At 44.2% G+C, this 26,340-nt stretch overlaps 1 protein-coding gene across 1 annotated transcript in view; it reads left to right on the top strand.

Annotated features, from left to right (window-relative positions):
• The first annotated feature begins 475 nt into the window (after nt 1–475).
• The window catches only part of LOC307238104 (cadherin-2-like), a 57,638-nt gene continuing 31,773 nt past the window's right edge, over nt 476–26,340 (top strand). Inside the window, 2 exon segments of the mRNA XM_080010961.1 lie at nt 476–639; nt 2,318–2,426. Of these exon segments, the coding sequence (XP_079867087.1) occupies nt 571–639; nt 2,318–2,426 (178 nt within the window). The 5' untranslated portion in view covers nt 476–570.

Raw genomic sequence — 26,340 nt, 5'->3', positions numbered from 1 at the left:
TCGTCTCCCCGAGCAGCGGTGTGAAGTGTCCGGTGTAACTCCACTCAAACCGGCCGCTACAAACCCACATGTACCTGCAGTCCGGCGAGCACCGCCAGCAGCAGCGGCAGCATTATTTTTTATTATTCATATTATTACTATTAATAATAATAATAATAATAATAATAATAATAATAATAATAAGTATTATTATTATTATTATTATTATTATTATTAATAATAGTGACTGACTGATCATCATCATCATCATTATTATTATCATTATATATAATAAAAATATATATATTTCCACACGGCTCTAACCCGTCTTCCCTGGTGCAGTGACCGGTGTGACCGGCAGGGAGAGCAGTGAGCGGCCCCCTCTTTGTGCCGTGCTCTCCGGGAGGCGAAACTCAGCACTCAGCCTCAGTACCAGGATCAGAGTGGAGCTGGAGCGGAGAGTGGAGGCTGCCGCTGCCGGACAGTGAAGCAACGTTTCGCCGCTGAAAGACGCAAACCAGACGGATATTTACTGCGGATTCCGAGGGAAAAGGGGGGGGAAACTAAACTTTTTTTTTTACCGGCTCATCCATGTACTTACACGGTGGAAGGGAGCTGCTGCCGCCGCTGCTGCTGCTGCTGCTGCTCGCCGGACTGCAGGTAAATGTGGGTTTGTAGCGGCCGGTTGGAGTGGAGTTACACCGGACACTTCACGCCGCTGCTCGGGGAGACGATGCTGTGAGTCTCTGCTGGGCTGGTGGCGCTCACTGCTGGGCTAGTGGGACCGAGCGCTGGACTAGGGCTGTGCTGGGCTAGTGGGCTAGGACTATGTTCTGGGCGAGTGGGACATGATTCCGTACTGGGCCAGTGGGCTTGGACTATGTTCTGGGCTAACGGGCTAGGATTATCTTGCTAGGACTATCCTGGGCTAGTGGGCTTTGTACTGGACAAAAGCTGGTGGTCCAGTGGTGGAAGTGTTTGTATTATTATTATTATTATTATTATTATTATTATAATTATTATTTATTTTAAAGAATCAAACCCCTAAATGTTGTCTACAGGTGGTGAGAAAGCAGACAGGGATGCTTTAGACATTACCGTTTGTCCATGTTCCAGTTTGAATAACTGAACAAGCTGTTATTTTCCGTTGCTTTCCAAGAGAACGTGGGCAACCACTGTTAATACACCATAATCACTGTGGCTTTGTTCGCTTACTTTGTTTAAAAAAAATAAAATAAATAAAAGCGAAATCCATGTTCACAATGCTATTTATTCCCCCCGACCATGCAGTTCTGGTCCGGTTTGCAACGTCTTTTTTTTTTTAAATTAGTTTTCTGGAATATGAATAAAATAAAATACACCGATTACTTTATGACGTCTTGGGGTATCTCGGGGTTTTGATCTAACGTGCGGAGTCGGTTTTATTCCACTTGCTGAAACATTTGAAACGTTCCCCTCCCCCTCCGAGCGTTTCCATTTAAATTCCTCTGATTAAGAATGGCAAGTGGCACCGAGTCCACAATGCTCTTTTCACTGGGCTCCTCTCACTTTACATTCTTTTACACGCAGAGAAAACCCCCCGACGAGCCAGATGGGTTGAGGAAAAGCCTCATTCCTTTTGTATGTTGTAGAAATGAGTAGAAATGCACGAATGCTTAGTGGTTTTAATTTTTTTTAATTTTTTTTTTTTTTTTTTTTAGTGGACGCAATCCATCTTGGTTTAGAAATAAAGCATGTGAGCTCATGAGTTATCTGTTGTGTTTCAAAGGAGATCACCCTGTGATGTATGACTTTAATTTCCTCCACCTTCTGCATTTATCATATTTATTATATTATTTGCAGTTCAGACCCTTTGAAGATTTTATCCCCCCCCCCCCAATTATTAGTCAACCCAACGCATTCCACTTCACATTCATATAAATAACCACAGGGAACAGTCAAGAGTTTATGGTTTCCCAAACATTTGCCCACAAAGGGTTTTATTTGCACCGCGGTGTAACGTTAACATTAGCTTTTTATCGTTTCGTGCTGCCGAACTTCAAAGTGGAGTGTTTGTCCAGAGTTGGGAGTGCTGATCAGAGGTACGGACTGGCCCCTGGTTTTGGGCCCCCTCAGCGGGCAGGACAAACACAGCTTGTTCCTGCCTAGCCATGCTTTCTGGCTAATGCTTAACCCTTTTGGCCTCATTATCCTAATTGCGGTCCCCGCTATAAAAACAACAGATGCTTTTGTACAACCGTGGGGGAGTTCAGAACGTGACCAAGAGGTTTTTGCAAGTATGAGGACGGCATTTCTGAGTGTGTGTTTTGTGTTGGTTTTTTTTTATGACCCCCTCTAGATCGCAGCCGAGGGCAGGGGCACCCCTCCATGCAGCCCGGGCTTCTCTCAAGACGTATACAACGCTGTGGTGCCAGATATCACAGAGCAAGGATGGCCGCTTTTTAACGGTGAGTGTTGAAAACAACGCTTTTGTGTGTGTGTGTGTGTGTGTGTGTACATACGTGTGCGCCGGTGTGTGTGTGTGCGCCTGTGTGTGTGTGTGTGTGTGTGTGAGACATGCTGCATTTGTGTGAATTACGCCACCATGCACGACGGGAGGGATCGAGGCCAGACTCTGACATCTTTAAACAATTAGCTTCGGTGTTGTAGTGTGGGCTTGCAAGTCATGTCGTTTGGGGCTTGTAAACCCCAAACTCAAAAAGTGGATCAACTTTATTGCAGCTGTCCATTTTGCTTACTTGGTTTCTTTTTTCACTGCAGCAATCAAAGAGAAAACACATTTATTTGAACGTTAAATGCTACATCAAACGCTGTAGGTGAATCATTTCTGGTAATGGAATTTCAATATCCTAGAGATTGATGCTTACTGCTGGTTGTGTTTATTAGAAGTAGAAAGGCTGAAGTGAAATATTACATATATATATTTCACTAGGGACACTGTGTGTTGTAATGAAAATGAATGATGAGCATAAAACACGTAAATCTTTCCCTCTTTATTATGGAACACATCACACCGGTAACACAATTCTCCACCTTGCTAGTGTTTTGGCTCATGGCAGGATTATCTTTTTTATGGCTGTAATTGTAATAATTGTTTAATCTGCCCACCAAGAGCACCCTGTATTCAGACACATTTTAACAAAACAGTAATCTCTGGGTTTGCCTCTGGGAGAAAAAATACATTGTACGGGTTTAAAAGCCTAATAGAACAATGCTGGAATGCGTTGTACTCGCCGTGCAGTGTTCACACAGTGACATTTTACGCTAACGGCAATTTAAAGCATCTTTCAGAGTTCGGGATTCCTTTGAAAACTCAATCTTTCAGTAGTTTCTGATGCGGTTTATCGTTTACAGCCCTACACCCTGCTGTAAAGCCAGCAAAATGAAAACTAATGATTTTTTTCTTCTCCCAAATAAGCCATTACGTTGCAGAAAGCCAACCGCTCCACGGTTTTAAAAGTAAGGATGCAGCCAGCGTGAAACAGCGCTATAAGGCCAACGGAGAGTAATAAAAACCTCTCGAATATATCACCAGCGTGCCATTAGAGAGGTTAGAGCCTTGAGGTCATTTGGACCAGAAAACATTCTGACTTGCGTTTGGATTTCACAGCCTGTGCCTAAAACTCGCGGGCAGTCGTTAGTGTGAGTCAGAGATAGAGAGTGGGAGAGCGGGGGATGGAGGCTGAAATGATGAGAGAGGAAAGGATGGAGTGAAAAGAGAGACAGAGGAGGGGAACTGGTTCCCTAGATGGGCGGGGAGAGTTTTCGCCGGGCCCCTTTTACCTTCTGCACAAGCCTTTCCGTTTGATCTTGTAGGTGATGGATTTCCCTCTCTGTTGGCTTGTGGATGAGCCGTGACCGGGGGTAATCAGGTTCCCTTTTGTGTGCCTCCCCCCTCTCTCTCCCCCGTCCCCTCTTTTCTTTGCTCCCCTCCCCCCAGTGGGCTGTTGCTCAGTGGAGGGTTCCTCGACTCTCCTGTGTCATTGTAATGCGGCGGCGTGGGATGATGTTAATGAAACTCCGTTGGGCTAATGAAAGGCTCCTGTGGCATGTTTTGAAAGACAAAGCTCCCATGGTGTGGCAACTGGGGCCTCCAGTTTTTCACATTTTCCTTCCACCATGCTGGTTTAGAATATTGTTTCTGACCGGAGAGAAGGCCTCCTTCTATAGCCACATGCTGCAGGTTAATGCATTATGCTGCCATGCTTTTTACCGTGTGAATGCCTCCCTGCATTTCATTATCTTTCTTAATTGCACCCCAAGGCCCTACATAATGATGAATAAGAAGGGATGAGTGAATCTTGTTTGGGAGTCATTCTTTTTTTCCATACACCTGGCCAACCATGTTGATTGCGATACAAAAGCCTTTTCTTGTTCTATGGGAAATGGTCAAGAAAGCTCATTTCAATATGGTTGTAATGCTGTTAGTGAGTGGCTTGTTCTTTGCCGTTCAGTTTGAAATGGAATCTGTTCAGAATATGAGTGTAATATTATCAGGACCGGGGATAAGGTGGCAGTAATGCGACTCCGCTGGTCTTGCTGTGTTACAGGCGACCTCGAATAGACACGAGTGTTTGCGATTAAATATCTCTACGCATATCTCTCCTCTATAAGTCCTGGCTTTTTTTTTTTTGGTTATTGATCATCAGAATACACATCCTGCTAATGGGGGGCATTTATATTCAAACAGATGACATTGTATGCATGATATAATGCGCAACCTGGGTGTTAGGCGTTAGGCAAGACAATGGCAGCCAGCACATTCAACATAGTTACTTTTTGCTTGCATGATTAAATCATGTTCTCATCTGGAGTTGAACCGTTCTCAGTTGAGGGAACGCTCCATTGATCTTCAATAAAATCGTTGGGGTGTGTTTGGCAAAGTTGGTTAGCAGAGCAGCAGAGAGATAAAAAAAAAAAAAGCCAGGAAGGACAACTGTTCGAGCTCCTCTTCAGTGATGCGTTGAGGGTTCATTGTTTGCAAATGCAAAAAACACGTCAGGCTTAGTGGGTTTCCCACTGTCTGCCCTCTGGGGCCCCGGATGACCTTGCTTTAAAGATTAGAATATTTGCTCAGGCCTGATATGGGCCGGCAGAAACGACCAAACATGGTTATTTACTTCTCCTGTTGCACCACATCACAAGGTACTTAGCACACAGTACAGTCACTGTTTCGCTTTGTATTATTTAGATGCTTGACTAAGTGAATCATTTTGACGGGAATGTGCTAAGGTTACAAGGGATGTGGGCGCAGTGCCCCGGTGCCAGTGCCAGTGCCAGTGTAAGAGACTAGGCCTTTTGAGGGAACGTTGCAAAGTGAGCGAATCAAAGGATTATTCAGCGCAGGCGTTCCTCTCCAAAAGTTCGTTCATGAAAGCCAAAAGCCTAATTGTGCCTAATAAACATTCTAAATGCTGCTGTTTGCCACCCTAACCCCCATACATGTATTCTATTATTTTCATATTTAATCACTCTACACTTGTGGTTCATGCTATGCTATGAGCAATGACCAATGTTCCAATGTGGTTAAAGGTCAACCAATGTAAACCTATGAAGAAAAGGTCCTGATTTTTAGGTCTCATAACATCTTATTGTACCTTGTTCCATATCCTTAAGTCTTAAGTTTAAAGGAAAAAACAACACATTGACAAGTAAAACGTCCGTGAGGGGAAATCCTGATTAATGTTCTGACTCCGTCCATTTGCGTGTTGTTGTTCTGGTTCGCTGCTTTTGAACTGGGATGGTTCCTGGTACAGCTGGGGCCGCTCTCAGATGTGTCAGAGGGGCCCCGGTGTTTGCTCAGATGTGACCCCGCTTGACCCACTCCTGTAAATTGGGCCAACTGCTCGCCTACAGACTGAACCCCCCCCTTTTTTTCTTTTACTACTCCAGGACTCTTGAGTTGGGATGGTGAGGGGGTTAGGGGAGGTTTTGGCCAGCTCTAGATGAATGAAGGACCAGCCAAAGGGGTCCTGACCCTCGCTGGGGGGGAGGGTTGAAATGCCCAGCACCTCTCGGCACATGGAGTCCTGACCTACACTGTTAATCATCTATCATTTTTGAAAAGTAGAACCAGTCCAAGTACCAAACTGGGATATACAGGCATGAACGCCAGACATATATGGTGTTTGTTCTCAGATTGTATGAGGAATAACAAGTGTGGGCCATTTAGCATAAGACCATGAGACCAGTCTTTACTGTAGCTGATATTAAAATATAAATTCAAAAGATATTACTAACTAAATAAAGCCGAATGAGGAAATCATTGTTGAGCCCATGGTTACTAAAAAAAACACGTTGTTTTTTTTTAACAGACTGCTGAGCTATAAATGTCTTTCTTTGTCTGGAGACATGTGAGGTGAGGATGGATGTCTACGACGATCTTGAATTATTCAGTAGTCAAGCAAGCCTGCTTTAATATTCAAATCCTTGTTTAAGATGAGAGCTATAAGCGCGGAGGAGCCACCATACCATCAGATGAGAAAAGCACAGAGCAGCAGGACAAAGTGAGAAGCCTCCTTCAATTGTTTTTCCATGATTACGGCTGCTGCGTGTTTCACATATTCCTTTATCTCTTATTCCATAGAAGGACATCAAGTGCAACACCATGCCCAAGCCCTCTCTGTTTGATGGGGTTCTAAATCCCCCTTCTTCCACATTTCGTTTTTTTAAGCCGAGACAGCACTTCCACTGTAAGCTTGTTTTCCAAGACAAGTCCATTGCCCACCTCCCTCTTTTTTTCTGGATCAATAAATCCAGGGTCTTTGTTTGGGCTGATCAATATGTTGTAATGAAGGCTGTGCTCCAATTCCCATCTCAAGCATCGTTGGCGGGTTTAGGTTGAATCTGCTTTATTCTTTATTGTTATCGGTCTCTATAAATTTTCATCGGCTGCCAGTGTTTTCCTTTCTTTTTTCAGTTTCCTGAGCTTGCTATGGCCCCGGATAGCCACCACATATCATGGCGACAGATTGGATCTCAGGGTTTTACAGCTTTGAAACCGGATCTTTGATGCAATTTTTGAAATACAATACAGCATAACAAGATGTATAATAAGGAAGCAACGTAGATGGTACAAGGCCAGGTCGTTTATCAAAATTGTCATGGCTAAGTTGCTGTCCTAAGGCCTCATCATAACGGTCTAATAATAATAATGTCGGCATATTAAAGAAAGGGCTTTGTCAACTTGGAAGTGATTGGGGGCGGGTCTCTCTGACCCTATGCTTGTATGGCTTGCTGGGGTATTATGACAGAAGAGGACATAACGTATTCATGTCTGACCTTTTTTTATCAAAAAGGTAGTCTGCATATTGTCACCTCACATTTGGACACAGAAGTGGTTGGGTTGACACGGGGCCTAAGAAAAGGCGAGAAGCAGATAAAAGTTTTTTGTCAAGGTTGGATATTGCCCGGCCTGCCTCTCGGCACCTCTGGTCCTATCGCTCATATCAGCCGCCCACCCTGACGCTGACATTGGGCAGTAGTTAAGGTGCTGCTCTTTTGTCCCTGTGAGTGTGTGTGGCCATTTGTCCTTGGCATATAATTAGCATGTTCAACCCAGACAACATTTGGTGGTGGTGGTGGTGGTGGTGGTGGTGGTGGTGGTGGTGGTGGTGGCGGCGGCAGCGGGGGATCTTCTTCATCACAGACTTCTTTGGTCAGGCCCTCAGCTGTTGCTAAGGACCACGTGTCCCTGGACCACCGCTATCAACACATGACCCTGCATTTTGAATGTAGCACCGAGCATTCAGATCAAGCCATGCAAATCTGACAGTAAATAGTTAAAAGTAGAGGTTTGTTTTTTTTAAATTTGTCTCTCACCTCACTGTTTAAAACTGTTCTTCCTAATGAAGAGATTCACAGTTTTATCATAATCCAGATGGCCTGGTCCGGCATTAAAAGAATGGGCCTTTTCACATCAAATGGCTGCTTTGGGAGCAAGTCATATGAAGGTTAGAGGGGTTTATAGTTTATTTGGCCTGAGATCACACCTGGGCCCCTGGAGCCTTGACACACTATTGCTTTAGTTTTGAAATTGATGTGTGCACTTCAATCAAAAAGACTGTCAGAAGGGAAAAGATTAATTTCCTTCCCTAAAACAATCCTTTCTTGAGAGCCGCTCGGTCATGACATTATGGGGAAAGTCGGATCATTGTTAAATATTGTAGTCGGGCTCAGACATGTGTTTTATTTAACATTAGCAATGTCCGGAAAGTGCGTGACATGACCCCAGTATGTAATGAGGTCGTGTATAAATAGCAGTATTGACCTGACTCTGCTTATATGCTGCCATATAACTAGGATAGTGTTATTCTTCAACGCCTGCACAAGAGTAGAGGAGAAAACGCTAGCTTGCACATGCCAGACAAAAGATACACTGTGGAATGAGACTGGAAGGAGGAGTTGTGAATTTATTGTATTCAACAAAAGCATATCTTTCCAGATCCCAGCTGTACAGAGAAAGCCTTCTTCATGTCCCCAGCTTCAGCATTTTGCTGAGCAATATTCAAACCTCCTCAATAGTGCCCGCCCCCGATTTGCATTCTCTATCTAGTGTGCTTGTTTTTCTCATTATGCTAAGCTAGCTGAGGGTAAAGAGAGCCTTGCCCACATGTTTTCCAATGTATCCCTCTCTGACAAATTGCGAGGGATATAAAGAGGACGGGGGGTGGCAGCAGCTCCCTGCCTCGGCTGCTCTTCTGTCTTTGGTTTGATGTTCTGCTCGTGTTGAAATCAATTTAAATTCCGATCTTCAGGGTGTGGCCTTGAGCTGCCCAAATGTTTGATTCTGCTGTGCCTCCTGTCTTGAGATGCAGTAACTAAAAGATACAGCAAGAATAGTGTCCTTTGTCTGCAGGCTCAAACAGGGAAACTAATACTCAAAAATAATATGTTTATGAGCTTTTTGAGTGAATGTGGAGCAGAAGATTTTAGTTTGTGATGTCAAACTAAGCCGTGTTCAGCCCTATGCCGTGTTCTTTTGCAGCAGTCCCACGCTGTGCTCAAGAGGGTACACAAATTGGCACACCATTATTCCTCTGACAACAAAAGCGAAATTTGACGCAGGGATACATTAATTGACCCAGATACTCTAACTATGTTAACAATGGCCAATATCCTGCCTCAGAAAGAGACTTCTACCTCCCGCAGGCCACAGCGACTATTGTGTTGTGGCAGGGGCTTCTATTTCAATGCACCAGCGCTTCTCTGGACGCTAGCCTCTGATCACTCACAAGTTCCTATCTGGTGACATCTCCGCCGTCCCCGCTTCTTTCACCCACTCCTTCAACCCCCCCCCCTCCCAGTTTGCACTGTGAGACATCTTCAGATGGATGAGCTCCTTGGTTTTCCTTAGAATGCTACTCATAATTGAGTGGCGCATGGACAGTAGTGAATCATATAGTTGATCGTTCTACCCACAAATAAAAACAACTCCATTTGTCTGTATTGCCATTGCCTTGGCTGCTTTACGAGTTCAGTGATGATGTTAAGCATTATTTCAGGGCTGTTGGTAATGTTTATGATCGATGGAACCTGATGTTCAGAGGAATTGGTGATTTTGATTGTCCCTTGTAGGGGCTATGAGAAATTAGTTAAATGGCATCAGTATGTCTGAAGCATAGGAGAAACAAGATATGAAAACTAACACCCACTTTTCCTGCGATTTTCTTTTTTGGTCCTGTGAATTAACAGCTTATATTTGTCGGCATGTCAATAAGTGTGTGGGAGGGTGGCATCCCCTTTATTAATTTATATTCATGTAATCTATTACTTGGATCTTGCTGATTTGGAACATGCCTATCTCTGTGTTTGTCCCACCCAAACTGTTTGCTCATCAGATTAGCCAAGTGTATTGGTTGCTTCTATCCAGGTGATCTACCATTACCCGGCCTTGCTGACAGCACTGCTTGCCATCGCAACACGGATATTATGATTGACCCGCAGCGATTTCCAAGTATCCATTTCGGCATGCGCTCTGCCATTGAGCCTCATATTGCAGCACTGTGGCCAGCGTTGTCTGGGTTTATATTATCTCCCTCTGTCGATATTTACTGAAGCATTAAAGAACGTGCTGCATGTCGCCACTTTATTTCCTGTAGGACCGCCAGCTCAGCAGGAGAGGAGCTAGAGGGGGTTGTAGGATTACTGGAGGGTGTAACTACTGCTACAAGCATAGGTTCTGTTCAATGTGCCATGCATATTGGGCCCAGCATGTATAAAACAATGTAAAAACGAACCATAGTAACCAATTTGACAATTCAATGCAAGGCAAGGACAGAGCAAACAATTTGTTGCTTTGAAGAACATCAGACATTTCTATCACCAATTACTGCTAAGAATTTGCCATATTTGTTGTCATTAAGCACCCACCCAATTAGGTACACTGAAATAAATGTCACAGTCCTCTTTGAGAAACTCCCTGGCGGTATCACAGGTTTCCAGGTGCTTTCCAGGAGGCCTTTCCACATCCAAGCATAGCCCACCAGAGAGCAATACACTCAATCTAGTATAGATTCTGTGTCAGCCCTTCACTCTCACACTAAGTGTTCTAAGCACTGTGACCTTTGTAGAAGATAAGCTTCCTCCGGCTGACTTGAAGAGTTTGGAATAACGGCTTCAACCATTAATTTATGGCATTGCTAACCATATGAGGGCCATGAGCCAAGGTTATTGACCTTTCACGCCTGTCACTAGTGATAGAGGGAGTCAGACCCAGGAGGAAAATGAATTGGGCTTATTAAGGGAGCCAGGGCCCTGGATCAAACCTAGTGGGCAACTTTATTCTCCAATTTTCCTTTTCAGTGGAAATGTAAATCATTACTTTGTAACACTGCTTGACCAGTTGTCTTCTATCAAAGTTGAAATTGAGGGCACATACAGTAGGAGTCGCACCAAATGGTAACACTGTCCTCTACAATACATCGGGACGCAATTCATGAACTTGCTGAAGGATTAACGTTACAGCAGCTCCTCTTCAAGTGAAGTCATCACGATCAGATGCGGCTGAAGGATTCTCTGTTTTTTTTTAATTGTCAATCAGGGTATTTTATTCAAATGGGATTTCAACCACTAAGGGTGGCTTCACTGTTTTATTTCAATCAGAAATCCACGGGCCTTCGCCTGCGATTGATTTGTCCATTTTTGTGGCTGGGAGACAAAGGAAGAGCTTCATGGCAAGCCAGAACATCAGAATTTAATATAGTATGCAAAGAATGTTTAGCGGAGGAGACTGACCACATGTTATTTCAGCCCCCTACTCCCTATAACCTCCCAGGCCCAAAAAACCTGGTAGGAGGCAAGGGGAGTTATGCATTTATATTGGATCAACATGCTAGGGTACTATTTTTCCAGCTTCGCCACTGTTTGTAATCATACATAGCCCCCAACGGGGTTAAAATAAAACCATTGTTATTGACTTTGGCAAAGCTTATCTAAGTCTGGTCCACTGTTAACGTACATAGAACCACTATCACAGCGTCCCCAGAGATGAGAGAGATGAAGGAGGAAGCCGAGAATCGACACCGCGCTATGCGTATATATCTGTTTTGTTTTTAGATGTGGTCCCTAGCGAGGTCCGACTTAAAGGGAATTTTTAATAATGTGGAGGACGCTTATTGGTGGCCTCTTCCATTGTTTGGTGAATCATACATATTACAATTAGGCTTGGCTCTTGCCTCCTTTGGAGACCCTGAACAGAAAGAGAGAGAGAACAAGCTTGAGTTGTCCTCTGCGGTGTTCATTCAGATTGGCTTGTTAGATTTTTCTACTGTTTGTTTATTTGCAGCCACACTGCCAAGGGATTGGCTAAAAGACAAATGTAGGAGGATGTTTTTGCGTGTGTGTGTATTTTGAGTCAGTCTTCTTTCGTAAAAGGTATATGGAAAAGTATTATCTTGAGCGAGGGCTGCAGAGGTAGGTATAAGCCTACTTGGAAGGCTCTATTTTAGGCCTCAAATATCACAAATGTCACGGACAAGTGGGTGCCAGCTGATGGCTAACGTACACAGAGATAAGTCTCCTCCTCAGGCTTTTTAAGCCGCCATAGGAACTGGCCAGGAACATAAACCATCTGGTTGACATGACTTGAGTATTTTGGTACAGGCTGTTTTACACACACACACACACACACACACACACACACACACACACACACACACACACACACACACACACACACACACACACACACACACACACACACACACACACACACACACACACACACACACACAGACAGTTCCATACGCCTTGGCTTATACTGTGAATACCATTGGACGAGTGCTGTAAAATGGACTGACTCATTTGAATCTGAAAAGCCCCCCCCCCCCGATGTCCTGCTGTGATTGTGCCCTCTAGGAGGACTGAGGTCATAAAGACACAAACAAAGCATTGTCTTGCGTTCGCCAGTGACTAGGTAGACAACACTGGCTGCTGTGTGTGGGAGGAGTTGTTTTGTTTATTAACAGAGTGATTTGCCCGCTCGGCTAGAAAGTTGATTAATTCGGTGTTTCCTCTGACATCGCTTTCAGTACCTTTTTTTTGGACTAACAAGATAATTGATTACACTTTCACGTCTTTTTTGTAGGTATTGACTTTTGGTGCTTGCGTTTTTTTTCCCCCTCTACACGAAAATGATCAATGCACTTGAGCACATGTTGATGTGCCAAAGACATCTGCGGTCTTCACTGTGATGCAAGCAAGATGGAGTACGTTCAAATCCACTGTGTTTGATATTTGAAACTGTGTATTTGCACGCGAGCGTACATTCCTACTTGGGGCATTGTCATGCCCCACAGCTGTGCACACTACCCATAATTCATAGTGTTGATTCATCCAATCGGCTACGGTTTCCACAAGGCCGATGCTAAAGCAGAAGCGTCTGGATGGATGACCTAACTGCTACGGCTGGCCTGGCGAGACATTCCACCGTGACCATGTTGTCCACAGCCACTTGTTACACACCACTTCACATCTGTTCATCACAGACAAACAATACGACCTGTCCACAAAGTGAAATTTAACTGATTGCAAAATTTCTCGGTTAGTATGTACAGTAATAGGTGTGGAGCCAGTAGCCTGTTTTTCTATCTTTAATAGAAAAAAGATAGCTACAGCTTTGGCGGGATCTGGCCTATGCTCGTTGTATCCCCTCGATTCCCAGCTTGTGATTAGCCCTGTGGTTTATTTATCAGTCCATCCGCAGCACACTTACAAAATGTGATTGTGGCTCCATCAATTTGTGTCGGTTTGGAATAAGGCGGTCCAGACACCTGGCACACACGTGTGGGATTTTTATCCGCGTCTCCTCTCTCTCTCTCCTCTTTCTTTCTGCCTCTTTCCTTCTCTTTGCCTCTCTTTGAATTTCTCTGTAAATCCATCCTCCCAGTGCTGTACGGGAGGGACAGTACTTCCTTAGCGGCTTATGCCTTCCACCGGACCACCGAGGGGGTCTCAGCATTTGTGTGTGGGCAGCTGTGCACCGCTGCTAAACGCCATTCTGTGTTGGATAAGTGGGGATTGGCGTGTTCTCCGCCTGTCAGAGGGGGATTCGTCTGCTCAAAAATGCCACAGCTGGGCAGGGTTTTGCCCTACGCCAACATCTCTTTGCCCTTTCATAGGAGAGAGAGAGGGAGGGAGGAACAACACAGCGGGAGCAAGAGAGAGATGGGGAATTATAAAGAGAAGAGTCGCCACAGCTTCCCAACTGTGGCTTGGAGCAAAGTAAATGTTGGCGCATGTGTTGTGAGTTAGCGCCGACATAACTGTTTTTAAGAGTGGCCTAACACATTAAAGATGTGTGTCTGGTCCCCCTTTACTTACTCGCTCTTTTTTAATGTTCTACGCTGTAAACACAGAGCGGTAATGGGAGGAAGGGCATAAGAAGAGTAATTTATGTGCGGGGAGAAGCCTAAGATGAGCCCTCCCTCAGGGATTAATGGGAGTCTCTGTCTCTGCTCACAGGAAATATGAAAGGCCCTTTGTTGGTGGAGGGTTTGCTGCTGCCAGCAAATAACTACCCTTGTCATATCAAAAATCCTCCCAACCTCTAAATTCATTGCCTCCACTGCCTCTCATCCTCGACCATATTTTTTATTTTTTTTCCTCTCCTTCCCTAAGCCGGCGTGTTCCCTGTCAAAGTCGCTCATTTCTGATTCTGCGGCGTCGCCCGCCTCACCGTCGCCCAGGAGACACCGGCTCTGGTTGTTAGTATTCACTGTCACTTTGAGGGGTCCAGCCACTGGGTAAAGCAAGAAGACCGAGCGGGTAAAATAGCTTGTGCGAAATAGCAGCCTTACAGGTGCTCATATAGGCGCTCACCTTTTGGTGCCATGTTAGGCCCCGTCTGCGCCTTTCTCTGTGCTGTATCTTATTACAGTACATCTCCTTCTGAAACCACCCCGACAATGAAAAGTCGTTTCTTAGATCCTGTCCAAGCCCTCGGTCCGCACCATTGGGTAATGGTTTTATTTTTAGTGCGGTTCCCGGCTAATAAAAGGCTAGACATTCCTCCAGAGACAAGAGGGAGATAATTAACAGCCTATCAGCGAAAGGAAATTACTGTTTGGCATTTGCACGTTTGGAATTGTGGCTTCCATCCAGTCGCACCTTGATCACCTCACACCTGCTGCTCAGGACAGGAAGGTGAAGGGCCGCCATGAGGTGTCGATTTACTGTTTGACTCTTTTGAGAACTTCTCTGCAAAAGATGAAAGGACGATTAATGTGCGTCTTTCCGTGCTCCCTTGTTTCTGTACTAAGTCAGCACACTTTAAAGGGTAATTGATTTTATATTTAACCATTTTTACACATGGAGCCTCCGTTGTTTTCCCCTCCCCGGCCTCGCCGTGCGTTGCTGTTTGCTCTGCACACGCTGTCTGACTAACAGTCTCTAACCGTCTGTTAAGCTCTCAAAATACAGTATCCAGATTAACATGTTTGTACAAAATCCTCTTTTCAGCGGCTCGGAGCTTACCAACACTTGTGAAAATAGTTTTTTTGATTCTTTTTTTTATTTGTTGTTTTTTTTTTTGATTCTTTCGCAGCCAACGTGTTCGGATTTCCTTTCAGGCAACCGGGGCTTCAACTTTTGCTTTGAAGACTGAACGTTTACGGGACCGTTTCAATGACACCCTAAAACACGGCAGCCAGTTGAGAAAACTGCATCACATAGGGCTAAATCTTCCCTCTGCATGGGGGTTAAACCGTCACCGAACATGTAAAGCAATTGTTAAAAAAAAATTATAAAGACATTTTCTGCTTAAGATGAAGATATTTTGGTCTGTTCTATGTGTTTCGAACTTTCCTCTTAGATTTTCTTCTATAGACTAGAGGAATTATAAGGAGGGAATCTATTGCCTCCATATTGACCTCCTCAGGCCGCCTCCAATGGATTTGACATGGATAATGCTGTTGTGTTTGTGACGAAAACGTGGGTGGGGACTTAAAGGCCGTGGGACTCCCAACTGGAAAAAGGGTGAGGAGGGGGGAAAAAAAAAAAAACTGAAATAGAACCAACTTAACTGAAGAGGACCCAACTTGGCACAAGTTATTGGTTGCTCAGGGCAACCCAAATGACTGCCTCTAACCTGCCGTACTCGCTCAGTCTGCTGCCGCGGAACTTGACTGCAGGCGTAAATTTAGACCAATTCAAACCAGACGAGGCTAAAGAATGTGTAATCACAACTATTATATTTAACGATTCGGGAAGCAAACTATTGGCTGTTCACTTTTGACATCGTCAAGCACTAAATGAGTCAGTAAAATATTGTTTAAGTATTTTCTATTCTTGGTGAAATTAGGTCCATAGTGAAAAGCTAGACTCACGCTATGCTCGTCCTTGCTTGCCACCTGCATTGTTTCCCAAAAAAGTGTAGCAAACAGACCATCTGTATTGAAAGTCAGATACGCAAGTCATTCCATTAAAAGCGGAGTTGTATTAAACAACAGCTACTTTAAATCCCGTCCAAACATTTCTGTCAGTGTGGTATGAACTCGCTCACTCACTCACTCACTCACTCAGTGAAAATCTTATAAATGAACGTGTCCATCCCTGCAGGATGCATGCAAACATATGTGTTCCAGGCTTATATTGACAGTCGTTGGGGCTACAGAATCTAGATTGCACTGGACCTTGTCAGGTCTGATGCATGGATGAATAAATTATTTCATTAGCTTAATAATTTGAGGTTATTCTGTGGTTTAATTGTAATGGTGAGAAAACTGTTCATTTGTTTAATTCACTAGAGTGGGAGTTGATTGCTAGGCTTGCATGGCGGCAGGGAGTTTAATGGCCATCCTCAGGAAAGGATAAGCCTTATTAAGTCTGATGGGCCTCCTGTCTCATATAACCTAATGTGGCCATGATAGACGTAGGATTCCTGGTTCGGATACATTGAAACCATAAACTGAAACCTATTCACTGGCCCCGGAGTTTGTAATTGGCCATTAAGGGCCATGTTTGGAGATGGAAGGCCCAGATGTCCCTGATGTGTCTGGGGCTCGACTGAGGACTTTGTGGCAAGAGACATTTAAAGGGAGGAGGGAACCTGGACTGGACACTGTCCCTCATTAAAGTAACCCAACTGTTGGGCCCATAAAAGCCCTTTAATGTTCTTACCAGTGATGCTACACAGTTTGCCCACAATTCCATCAGCCATAAAAAGCAACCAAATCCCCTAGGAATTTTCTCTTGTCATAGCTCTTGGCACCAGCTGTCTATCCGTATTCAAATCCAACCCTGGGGCGCCACTCCCTCCGAGTTTGATGCGTGCCACATGTAATGTTGATCTGAAAAGGTTGGCTCCCAATGGTCCACTCAAAAGTGTGTCTTTCAAGGAAGACTTCAGGCTGATTGAGTGGGACATATGCAAGGGCAACATCAAGGATTTCAGGATATTCTGTAATATCACATGGCTCAGGTGATTCATATTGATTGATTGTATGACGCAAATGGGGGTTCTTGTGTTACGAGACACGCTTTTCCTATTCCAATACAGAATTGACATTGTGCTTATTTTTATAATCATTTATAATTATTTTTTTCTTATGCAACTGCATGAAATGAGAATTACATTATGTAGAATATTAATTGCCCTGCCTCGCAGGTAGATGTTATACACACGTGGTGGTAGGACCCCCACTCTTTCTGTACACCCTATCTCTTGTTTGTTTTTGGGCCCCATGCACAGCTGCCATCGGGGCACGTCTGGGGGTCGCTGCCATGATGATGGTCTGCTATTGTGGATTCCAGCGAGGCAGAAAGACAAATGTTTGTGGTTCCAGGTCCTCCTGGTTTGCTACAGCTGTCATGCTGCCTCCTTCCTGCCCACCCCTTCTCGTGCAGAATGCAACAGAGTATCTGCTAGCACCCCAGCTGCAGACGATTTTGAGATATCTGCTAATATTCTGACAGAATCGTCCACATGTGATAGCCAGGCTTCCCTGCACAGTTTCTCTGTTTGAAGGCTGCGTTATGATATTCAAGGAAGAGGGAATTGTCCAAATTGTCCACGACAAATTTCGTGGCTATTTCTTTATCAATAAACTTTTCATGAACCAAATTTTGACTTGTTTATGTTTAAAATCACACTTCATTGTTAATGGTGTACACACTGGTCAGTTGCCCTTGGTTACAGCTCAAAAATGCTCCCTTCCCCGTGTCATTAAGTTAATTGTTGTCCTTCTTTTGGACATATTAGCACCTTTTTTGCCTGTTGGCCACAATAAATGCCAATGGAAATGTTATTTTCACTTGCTGGTTTAAGTGGTTTTGGCCAGTGCAATGGAAATCGTCCCCTTTTGGTTCAGCCAGGCAGCAGAGATCACACTAAGCTTGGTTTCTGACAGATGAATCTTTTTAATGTGACAACTGAAAGAAGGCCCATGGTTCCGCATGGACCCTGGTAGTACGAAGCAGCTACTAGCAAAGCAGTGCTTCCCCCCTACCGCCTTCGCCTACATTTCTTTTGTTTCTTTCTGTTATAGTTTATCTTGCTTATTTCCCCTCTTAACAGCTCAGCCTTTTCACTTAAATTTTTAGAAACCCATATGCAAATTAGCCCTTTAGGATACAGTGTAGGCAGGAAGATACTTTTCCAAAACGCAAACCGAGTGAATAACAGGTTTATGCTGTTGCCGTGGATCCAGAGAGAGGACCTGCTCAGCCCTGGCGGCTTGGCTGAAGGCATTCAGCTACTGCCCATTGAGTCCTCACTCAAAGGATTTGTGATGGGACTGAACTTTGACCCCTCTACGCCCACATTATGCAAATCGGCATACAAAAGCAGAGGGGTCATACAATAAGTTTGCGTTTGTTTATGTGTGTGTCCGTGTATTTGTATTTTCCACTGTGTGCATGTGTGTATAATCCTCCTCACTCTCTTCCCTCTTACTTACTCTCTATCACATCCTCTCTCTCTCTCTCTCTCTCTCTCTCTCTCTCTCTCTCTCTCTCTCTCTCTCTCTCTCTCTCTCTCTCTCTCTCTCTCTCTCTCTCTCTCTCTCTCTCTCTCTCTCTCTCTCTCTCTCTCTCTCTCTCTCTCTCTCTCTCTCTCTCTCTCTCTCTCTCTCTCTCTCTGTATGTGATGTCTCACACACACACACAAATCGGACCCCGCCCCTAAGGCATGAAAACAGCACCATGTTCCTAGACAGCCGGACCAAGATGGCAGTGTTTCACCCGGTTTTGTTATCGTGCCGGTAGGGAAGGTAACCAGAGCTGACCATTTGGCGTTCAGCTTCCCCCTCCCAAAAGCCGTCATTGTCCCAGCACATAAAGGATTGTGGTGGTGGCGTTGGGTGGGGGGAGTAACCTAAGATGGGACAACGTGTTGACGTATATGGACAACGCCCTTTTCCCAGACTATATCCCCTACTGGCCGACACCGGTCCGAGGGGGTTATAGTCTCCACTCAGAAACCGAATAGCCTTGAGTCGCTGCCATGACGGAGCCAGTTACCGTTCAGTGGCTATTTAGCTTGCCTTTGCTTTAAGCAAAGCCTAAAAAACATATGTCTTCCTCTCCCTTTGTTGCATTGGCACAATGAATATGAGAGAGCTCTATTTGACACCTCAGCACAGGTGGACACAATGGTTTTCCGTATTGAAGTATTTTCTTTTGTCCTCTTTTGCTTTCATAGTTATTCTGCCCAGCACAAAAAAAGTTCTTAAAGTGGTAAGTTTGAAGGGAGAAACGTGTCAGTCAGAACCTAATAGCTTTCAGCAAGTGTTCTCCAAGACTTCACTGTGCGCAGCATTTAATTATTGTGCGCTTGCGTACATGTTTGAGCGTTTAAACCATTTGTAGTCCCATCATTTGGAACAAAAATAACCCCCTGTGCTGCACACAACTGGTCTTTGATTGCAAAATTAACCGAACAATTTTGTTTCTTGTAGGATAGGTCTACATTTTCTATATCTCAGGATTAGGATTTGAAAGTTTTATTTGTCCTCTACTGCAAGGCTATAAAGAAATAAGTTCCAATTAAAATGCTGTTGAATGTGAATGCAACAAGGCTGTGTTGAAGGCTCTATGTTTCAATGTATTTATTTATTAATCCCATCTGTTTTCCTTGGCCAGATAGGTGGATAACAGTGTAACGTCATACATATTCAGACACATGAATATGATGTGGTGTTCACCGGATGTAATCAGCACTGCGGCTGTGGACATATGTGCTGAACCTTTGCTCATTTCCAACTCAGTGTGACTCTCGCTCACGTGATTCAAGCCATCTGTTGAACGGGATTGAGAGGGAAAACACACCATCCACGCTCCATGCTGGACCCTCACTCCCTGACTCTACAGCAGCGTACACCATATAGGGAAACTCCTTGGTAGTCCTTTTTTTTTATTTGCGAAACCTTCCGAGCATCTAATTTTGCGTCCACGCTTGCAAAGTCACACACTGACAGCTAACCTTCATAAGCGATCAGTGAGGCACAGTGTCGCAGGGTGCAGATTTTCCGGAGGCACAATGCTGACATAGAATCGGTGAGACTGTCAAAGTGTTGGCTTATTTATGGCCGCCGCATCTGTGCGCGCTCGGCGCAGCTCTTTGGAGAAGCCGTACAGTGTTATCATGAGAAACCCACCATGCACCGGCTCTGAGACGAAGCCCGGGACAGTGGGTTACGAAGCCCCGAACAGTGAGTTACAGCCACGGTGCCCTCCATTCAGAAGATTAGCATTTTCCACACACTGTGATATTGACGTTTGTTTTACCGCTCCCATGAAGAAACATGTGGGGCTAAAGTGAGATGTTTTTTGAATTCATACCATGCATTATTCAGCTGTACATTTTGAGTGACCACCTATATTGCAGGATCCCTCCCCGGTGGTCCTAGAGGAGCCCACCTTACTCGTTCTGCTACAGCCACATATAAACCCTGCTCAAATTGATTAATAAACAAAGTAATTATTTTAGCAGCACGGAGTTTTACAAACCAATAAAACCAATGAGCTTGGTCTGCCGAAAAGAGCGACGGCATCCCCAGTGAAGTGATTTAGAGACCTGCAATAACTGCAGGGGACGGCGCCCCGAAGCCAGGCGGCGAGGATGCTGATCAGCAATCTTAAGTAATAGGACTCGCCAGAGAGTCCCGAGTAATGTGGGTGCCCATTCACATGCTGAAGAATAGCATCAATCCCAGTCTCAGGAACCTCTATTCTTATACCTGGAGGCCTAGTGGGGGGACCTTTAAGGAAATTGGGACACCACCTGGCACAATTTAGTCAACTATTTCCAAAATGGCCATTGCCGTAACCTGTGTATGATATAAATGCCAGCTGGCCAGTTGTTGCTGAGTTGAAGTTTCCTCATCCTTAGCCGTCGTGGAAAACTGGAAAAGCAGACCATTTAACAAAACACCCAAAACCTTTTGTCTTTGTCCTGCTTAGTCTGTATTTCCCTGGTTTGTGTTGTTTTCATATTTTTTTCCAAACACAGCACTGTTAAGTCAGTTATTTGTTCATTTTTGGATTGATAATGAATAATAAAAAAAAATAGCAATCCTTTGCTTTTGTGAGTATGGGCATATCTTAAGACCTCTCTCTGAGCTAAATGGGAGGTGGGGTGGTGGAACCACACAGGAGTTGGGTCTAATCTGTTAAGAGAAATACAAATGGGCCTTCAGTCAAGAGAGAGGCTCCTAATTGCAGTGGGTGTGTTCCTAGCAGTCCCATGACTGCTGGCAAGACATGCTGTACCTGGAGGTACCACTAAAGCCAGATTCCAGGAGAAAGCACAGTCCAAACATAGCACTTTTCTACCCCCTGCCCCCTCTTATCTTTTTCTCTCGCTCTCTGTTGCGCGCATTCTTTTCTCTTAGCGGCTCTGTTACAGTGACTCAGGTGGAGGCATCATGGTCGCCTGCGTTCATGAAGGCTGAAAGCCCACTTAACAGCCAGGTAAACATGCTGTCAGGCCAGATTCTAAAAGCATTTTGAAAAATGTAGGACAATTATCCTGCTTTGATGGCATTCAAAAAACAAAATCCGCGGCAGTAGAAACCAGGAAGCCATCATGAAACATTCATTTAGCGTTCATGGGAAAAATTGTGTCATGCGGTCTGCAGGCAACGCTCGGCGCTGGCAGCTGTCCGTCAAGGTTTAGTCAATCCTCCAAACAAGTAAACTGTGACGCGTTTTTTGCCACAGCTGTGGTTGATGCCATTACCCTGTTGTACAACGATTTTACCGTGAGGCGACAGACGATTCCCATGAGCCCCCGTGTTAAGAACACCCTGGTCTGGAAACTTTTCCGCAGGCAGCCCCATTCCAAGTGGAGACAGATTTGTACACGGCCATGCTTGTGGTTTTTTTTTTGGGTGTTTTAAAGCTGAAGACAAACCGAGGCCAGATGTGTTTTGAGTCATTTCCCCATTTCTTTACTCCATTGCTCTCCCCCTTACCACCCCTTCGTAATCTGGGACTCATTGTGTCTGTAATAAAGCACAGCTGCACAGATCCTTTGCTGGACCCACTCGGTTCAGCTGATTGCACGTGTGACGGGTGCTCCTCTCGTGGAGGTCCGTCGTACAGCCGTTCTTCTAATCGTCTGGCAACCGGCAACAGTGTTTGAGAACAAAGAATTTGCGCCCCTTCTTCCTGTCTGCAGCTATGACTAATTGTCCAATCCTGCTGCGTTGTTGAATTTGCACTGATCACTGTTAAACATTCATATTTTAACGGTTGGATCGTTGCATCTTCACTTTTCAAGCTACACAACACAGTATTTCCTTGCATTAGTTTGCCATCGCCATCCGACGCAAATCTATTACAGCCTCCTGGATCACATGCACACACATCTTTATTTTTTCAGTGCGCTGGCCTCTACAATTTTTTATTTTTTAAAATGATGAACTTGTTTGTGCCATTGCGATGCCCGATAGCTCGCACCACTCCCGCCGCATTATGCAAAGGCGAGCTGCGCTTCTCCAGGGCGGCATGACAATTTGTTGGGTTGGATTGTGTCAAATTGCTTCTATTTGTAAGCAAAAAATAAATCATGCGTATGAAAGGCAGGAGCACCAAATGCAAGGATGTGTGTCTCTTACAAATTGGTGCCGCAGCGGGCTTCAGAGATTGAGCTCCGCTTCAAAGAGAACAGCAGAAAGGGATGAACACGACATCTTAGTATTACTTAAACCAACTTTCCCTCACACTCCAGATAAACGGTCTGCACGACAAAAGGCTTTCAAAGCAAGGGCAAGGTTTAAAACTGCCTCAACAGCGAGATCGCTTTGTCTCCTGAATGACACCGTCTCTATGGCTATGAAAAAAACTGATGGATGATCCCATACCGGGGGGTGGGGTTACGATAGGCTAATATCGCAAGGAGCAACGTTCGGTGAGGCTCTTGGCTCGATATCTTCCGGAAACCACAAAGCACAACAGGATTAGTTCACTTGACACATTGAGACATGGGTTTGTAAAAAATTATACAAATGCATGCCTCTCCGCCCCGTAACAAGCTGTCACGCGGCTGAGAAAGTTGTGGATATGCTGACTATGGAAGCCTGTGAGAGAGCAACGTTGTTCTTCTCTTTAATCTTTTATATGTGTACCCCTCCCCTTTCCCTTTAAGCACAGGCCTAATTGTGTTTCAAGCAGAATTTGACACGTATTGATTGGAGCCGGCAGTGGCTAACACACACACCCTGCGTATTGGCAGCCCCCCTAATCCTTCCCTTTGAAGGAACTCTCTTTTCGTTGGCTTTTCGATTGTTTTGAGGGAATATTTTCTCTCTTTTCTATTTCTGTTGTTTTTTCCTCTTCCTTTTAATAAAACAGGTTTCTAAACTCGGCGCATTTGAAACCGCTAGTTCATCTGTCGGTTGTTTTGGGTTTCGTGTTTTCTGTAGAGGGACCTTCCAGTGTGTCGCCATGTGTGGTGTTGGACAAGGTTTGGGAGTGAACGCTCGGTCATAGACGTTTAGCAATCAGTGAGCTGCATTGATCTTCTTACCAAAAAAAAACAAAAAACAACCTCAAAACAAATGATTGTTTTTTTGTTTTGTTTTTTTACCTCTCCGCAGCATTCTAAGCAAACGTGTCTTCCAACAAAAAGGCTTAAATCCATTTTTTTTTTTCTTTCTTCGGCTGACTGCTTTTTTCAATGTCCATCTGTACGCAGGCTGGCATAGATGGTCGCGTAGAATAACTGGGCATGCGTGCCACCACATTTAGAGGTGTGTGTGTGTGCGTGTCTGTGTGTGCGCCTGAGCTAATCATTTTTTCTCTGTTAGTGAGCGGCCGAACCCAGCACTATCTTACAGTATAATGGTCTTCTCCAGAGACCGCCAGCCTCTCCTTCCCTTTTGTCTCCTGCTTCATTTCCCGCCCAAAAAGGATTCACACGCCGCCACATCGTCTCTCCTCTTCCTCTCCTCGCCATGCCTTCTCCTCTTCCAAGGAAAAAGCCGGAACAGTCGGAATTCCATTAGCTTTGCTCTCAACAGCTCGGCATGAACATGCGACCCTGCTTTATGTGAAATGACACAATGCGCTGAGGACCTTATTCTACTTTCTCATTCATTTTTCAGTAGCTTTTAAGAGGTGAACGCATCACAACTCAGAAATGATACATATTAGACATATCCCTCCATGAATTGTTAATTGGTGTGTGTGTGTGTGTGTGTGTGTGTGTGTGTGTGTGTGTGTGTGTGTGTGTGTGTGTGTGTGTGTGTGTGTGTGTGTGTGTGTGTGTGTGTGTGTGTGTGTGTGTGTGTGTGTGTTGGGGAACAAAGTCCCGACTTGCATGTTTGTGTGTGTGGTTAGTTTAGTAATTGGATGCAGTGGAGCATAGCAGTCTTTACCTGAGCTTTTGATTTACAGTGCAGTGATTGACAGCCGGCCTCTGCAAGGGGCCTCTTCCCTGTAGTGAGGCCGCACAAATCATGCCGTCTTCATTAGTTCTTTATTTCTAGATAATTAGTATTGAGTTATTAGACACACGGCTCCAGATTTCACTGCGTTTTTTTCCAAGGATAACTTGCAGAAGTGTATAGCGCAGGAGATTTTACGCTTTCTGTTAAGTTTGACTTAAGAGATAGCGTATGTATAATAGTTTTCAGTCATGTTTCTAGTTTCCATTTCCTTTTATAGTCTTGGCATTACTTTATATGTTCATGTTCTAAAGCAAACGTGCTTCCGCCTTTTCAAATGGAACCAACAAATACGAAATACGGCAAAATCAAGTAACTAAGTGGCAAATTTAGACTTACTGTAATTGTCAGCGTTACCAGAACATTATTTTAAGGTAGGTTTCTCACCATACCGTTGAGGATATAATAACGTTAAATAACGTTTAATAATCTTAAAATATGAGCCATCAGGAAAATGGTCAAAGTAATGACTAGTAAACAGGATTAAACACAATTTGTTGTACCGTTACGGTCCGTTAAAGGGCACCTATTATGTTACTTTTTACACAAGTTAATAAAGCCAATGTAGCCATTGTAACATCACCTCAATACCACATTATTCCAAAAGCGCTGTTTTTTGTGGGAGGAGCCACCCTCTCTTGGCCCAAGTTCTGTGAGCCAATGGGATTTGAGCACAAGTTCCGGTTTCCGTCCACCATCGGCGTTTGAGCGTGCCTTCCAGGTCTCGCTGTTTTTACTCCGCAACTTTCACTGATTTCACCTTATCAGTCCACCAAAATGTTCAAAATCTAATTTAAAAGATTATTATTTTTAAATACTTACAATTTCCATCCATTGTCTGCAGTTTCTTCACGGAAAGTTGGTATTAATTCTGCTTTCTTTTAAAAGATTTGTTTGTTGAGTTACTCAGTTGAGTTACTCCAGACACTAATGTGATCCATTTCCAATAACATGCTGGGACAGACCTAAGTAATGGTAACCCTGCATTCCCAAGTTTTCAATATTCATGTAGTTCCGTTCGGTCGCCTTGGAGGTCATGTCACTGCGAGTCCAGAATGTAGGCCTAACTGAGCAATCACTGCCAGTGACCCGGTTTCGACCCTGCATTAAAATCTCACTCGGGTTGATGTGATCGCAGTCTGACAGCTATAAATACAGGTGTGAACTCATCCAAGACCCATTGAGAAAGCGATCGCTAAAACCGGGGGGACGTACGTGACCACATTGTTAGTGTAGCCTGACCACATTTAACAAGCCCATTAATCCTCTGCAAAAACTAGAAGTATGTGCTCTTTCATTTAAAAAGAAATAGGACACAACTTCTTCACAAATTCTGACAGGAGTTTAGTCACCATTTTTGAACTCATACTTTCACCATTATTACCCACAATTTTCAGTTTTACCGGCATTACTGACCTTTTGAACTGACACAATTAAAAGTATTTTCATCCAAGCAGTCTGGAAGAAGCATCGTCTGATTTTTTTTTTTTTTTTTTTTTTTTTTTTGAAGGACGATTTTCATTTTCATCTTGTAACTTCGATTCCATTTCTCTCACTCACACCAAGATAAAGCTAAATTTTTTATTTGGAGGCTACTGTGGCCAATATCTTTTTGTTTCAAAAACAAACAAAGCCTATTGAATAAAAATTAACCGATGGGCGAATTGAAAACATCATCCCTAGCCGTTCCAAATCAAACAGTAATGGCTACCCTTCTTGATCTAACAACCCATTCAAAGTAATATTTCCAAATAAATGCAGGAAAACTGCTACAGTCAAACGTGGCACAGTTCCTCAAAATATCAGCCACCTTAACATGGCTTACAGGAAAGCGGCAGCGGCATGGTTATTTGTATATTAAGCGGGGAGGCAAAATCCAAAGCCAAGTGGCCACTGGAGACACATTTTGAGAAGCATGTTAATGCAGGGTGCGACTGCAATCCCTCTCAATCTGCATATATCTGGATACAAGATG

This window comes from Zeus faber (assembly GCF_960531495.2).
Source record: "Zeus faber genome assembly, chromosome: 12".
Classification (NCBI taxonomy): domain Eukaryota; kingdom Metazoa; phylum Chordata; class Actinopteri; order Zeiformes; family Zeidae; genus Zeus; species Zeus faber.
Note: the sequence above shows the minus strand (reverse complement) of the source record. Positions and strands in the feature narration are given on the sequence as shown.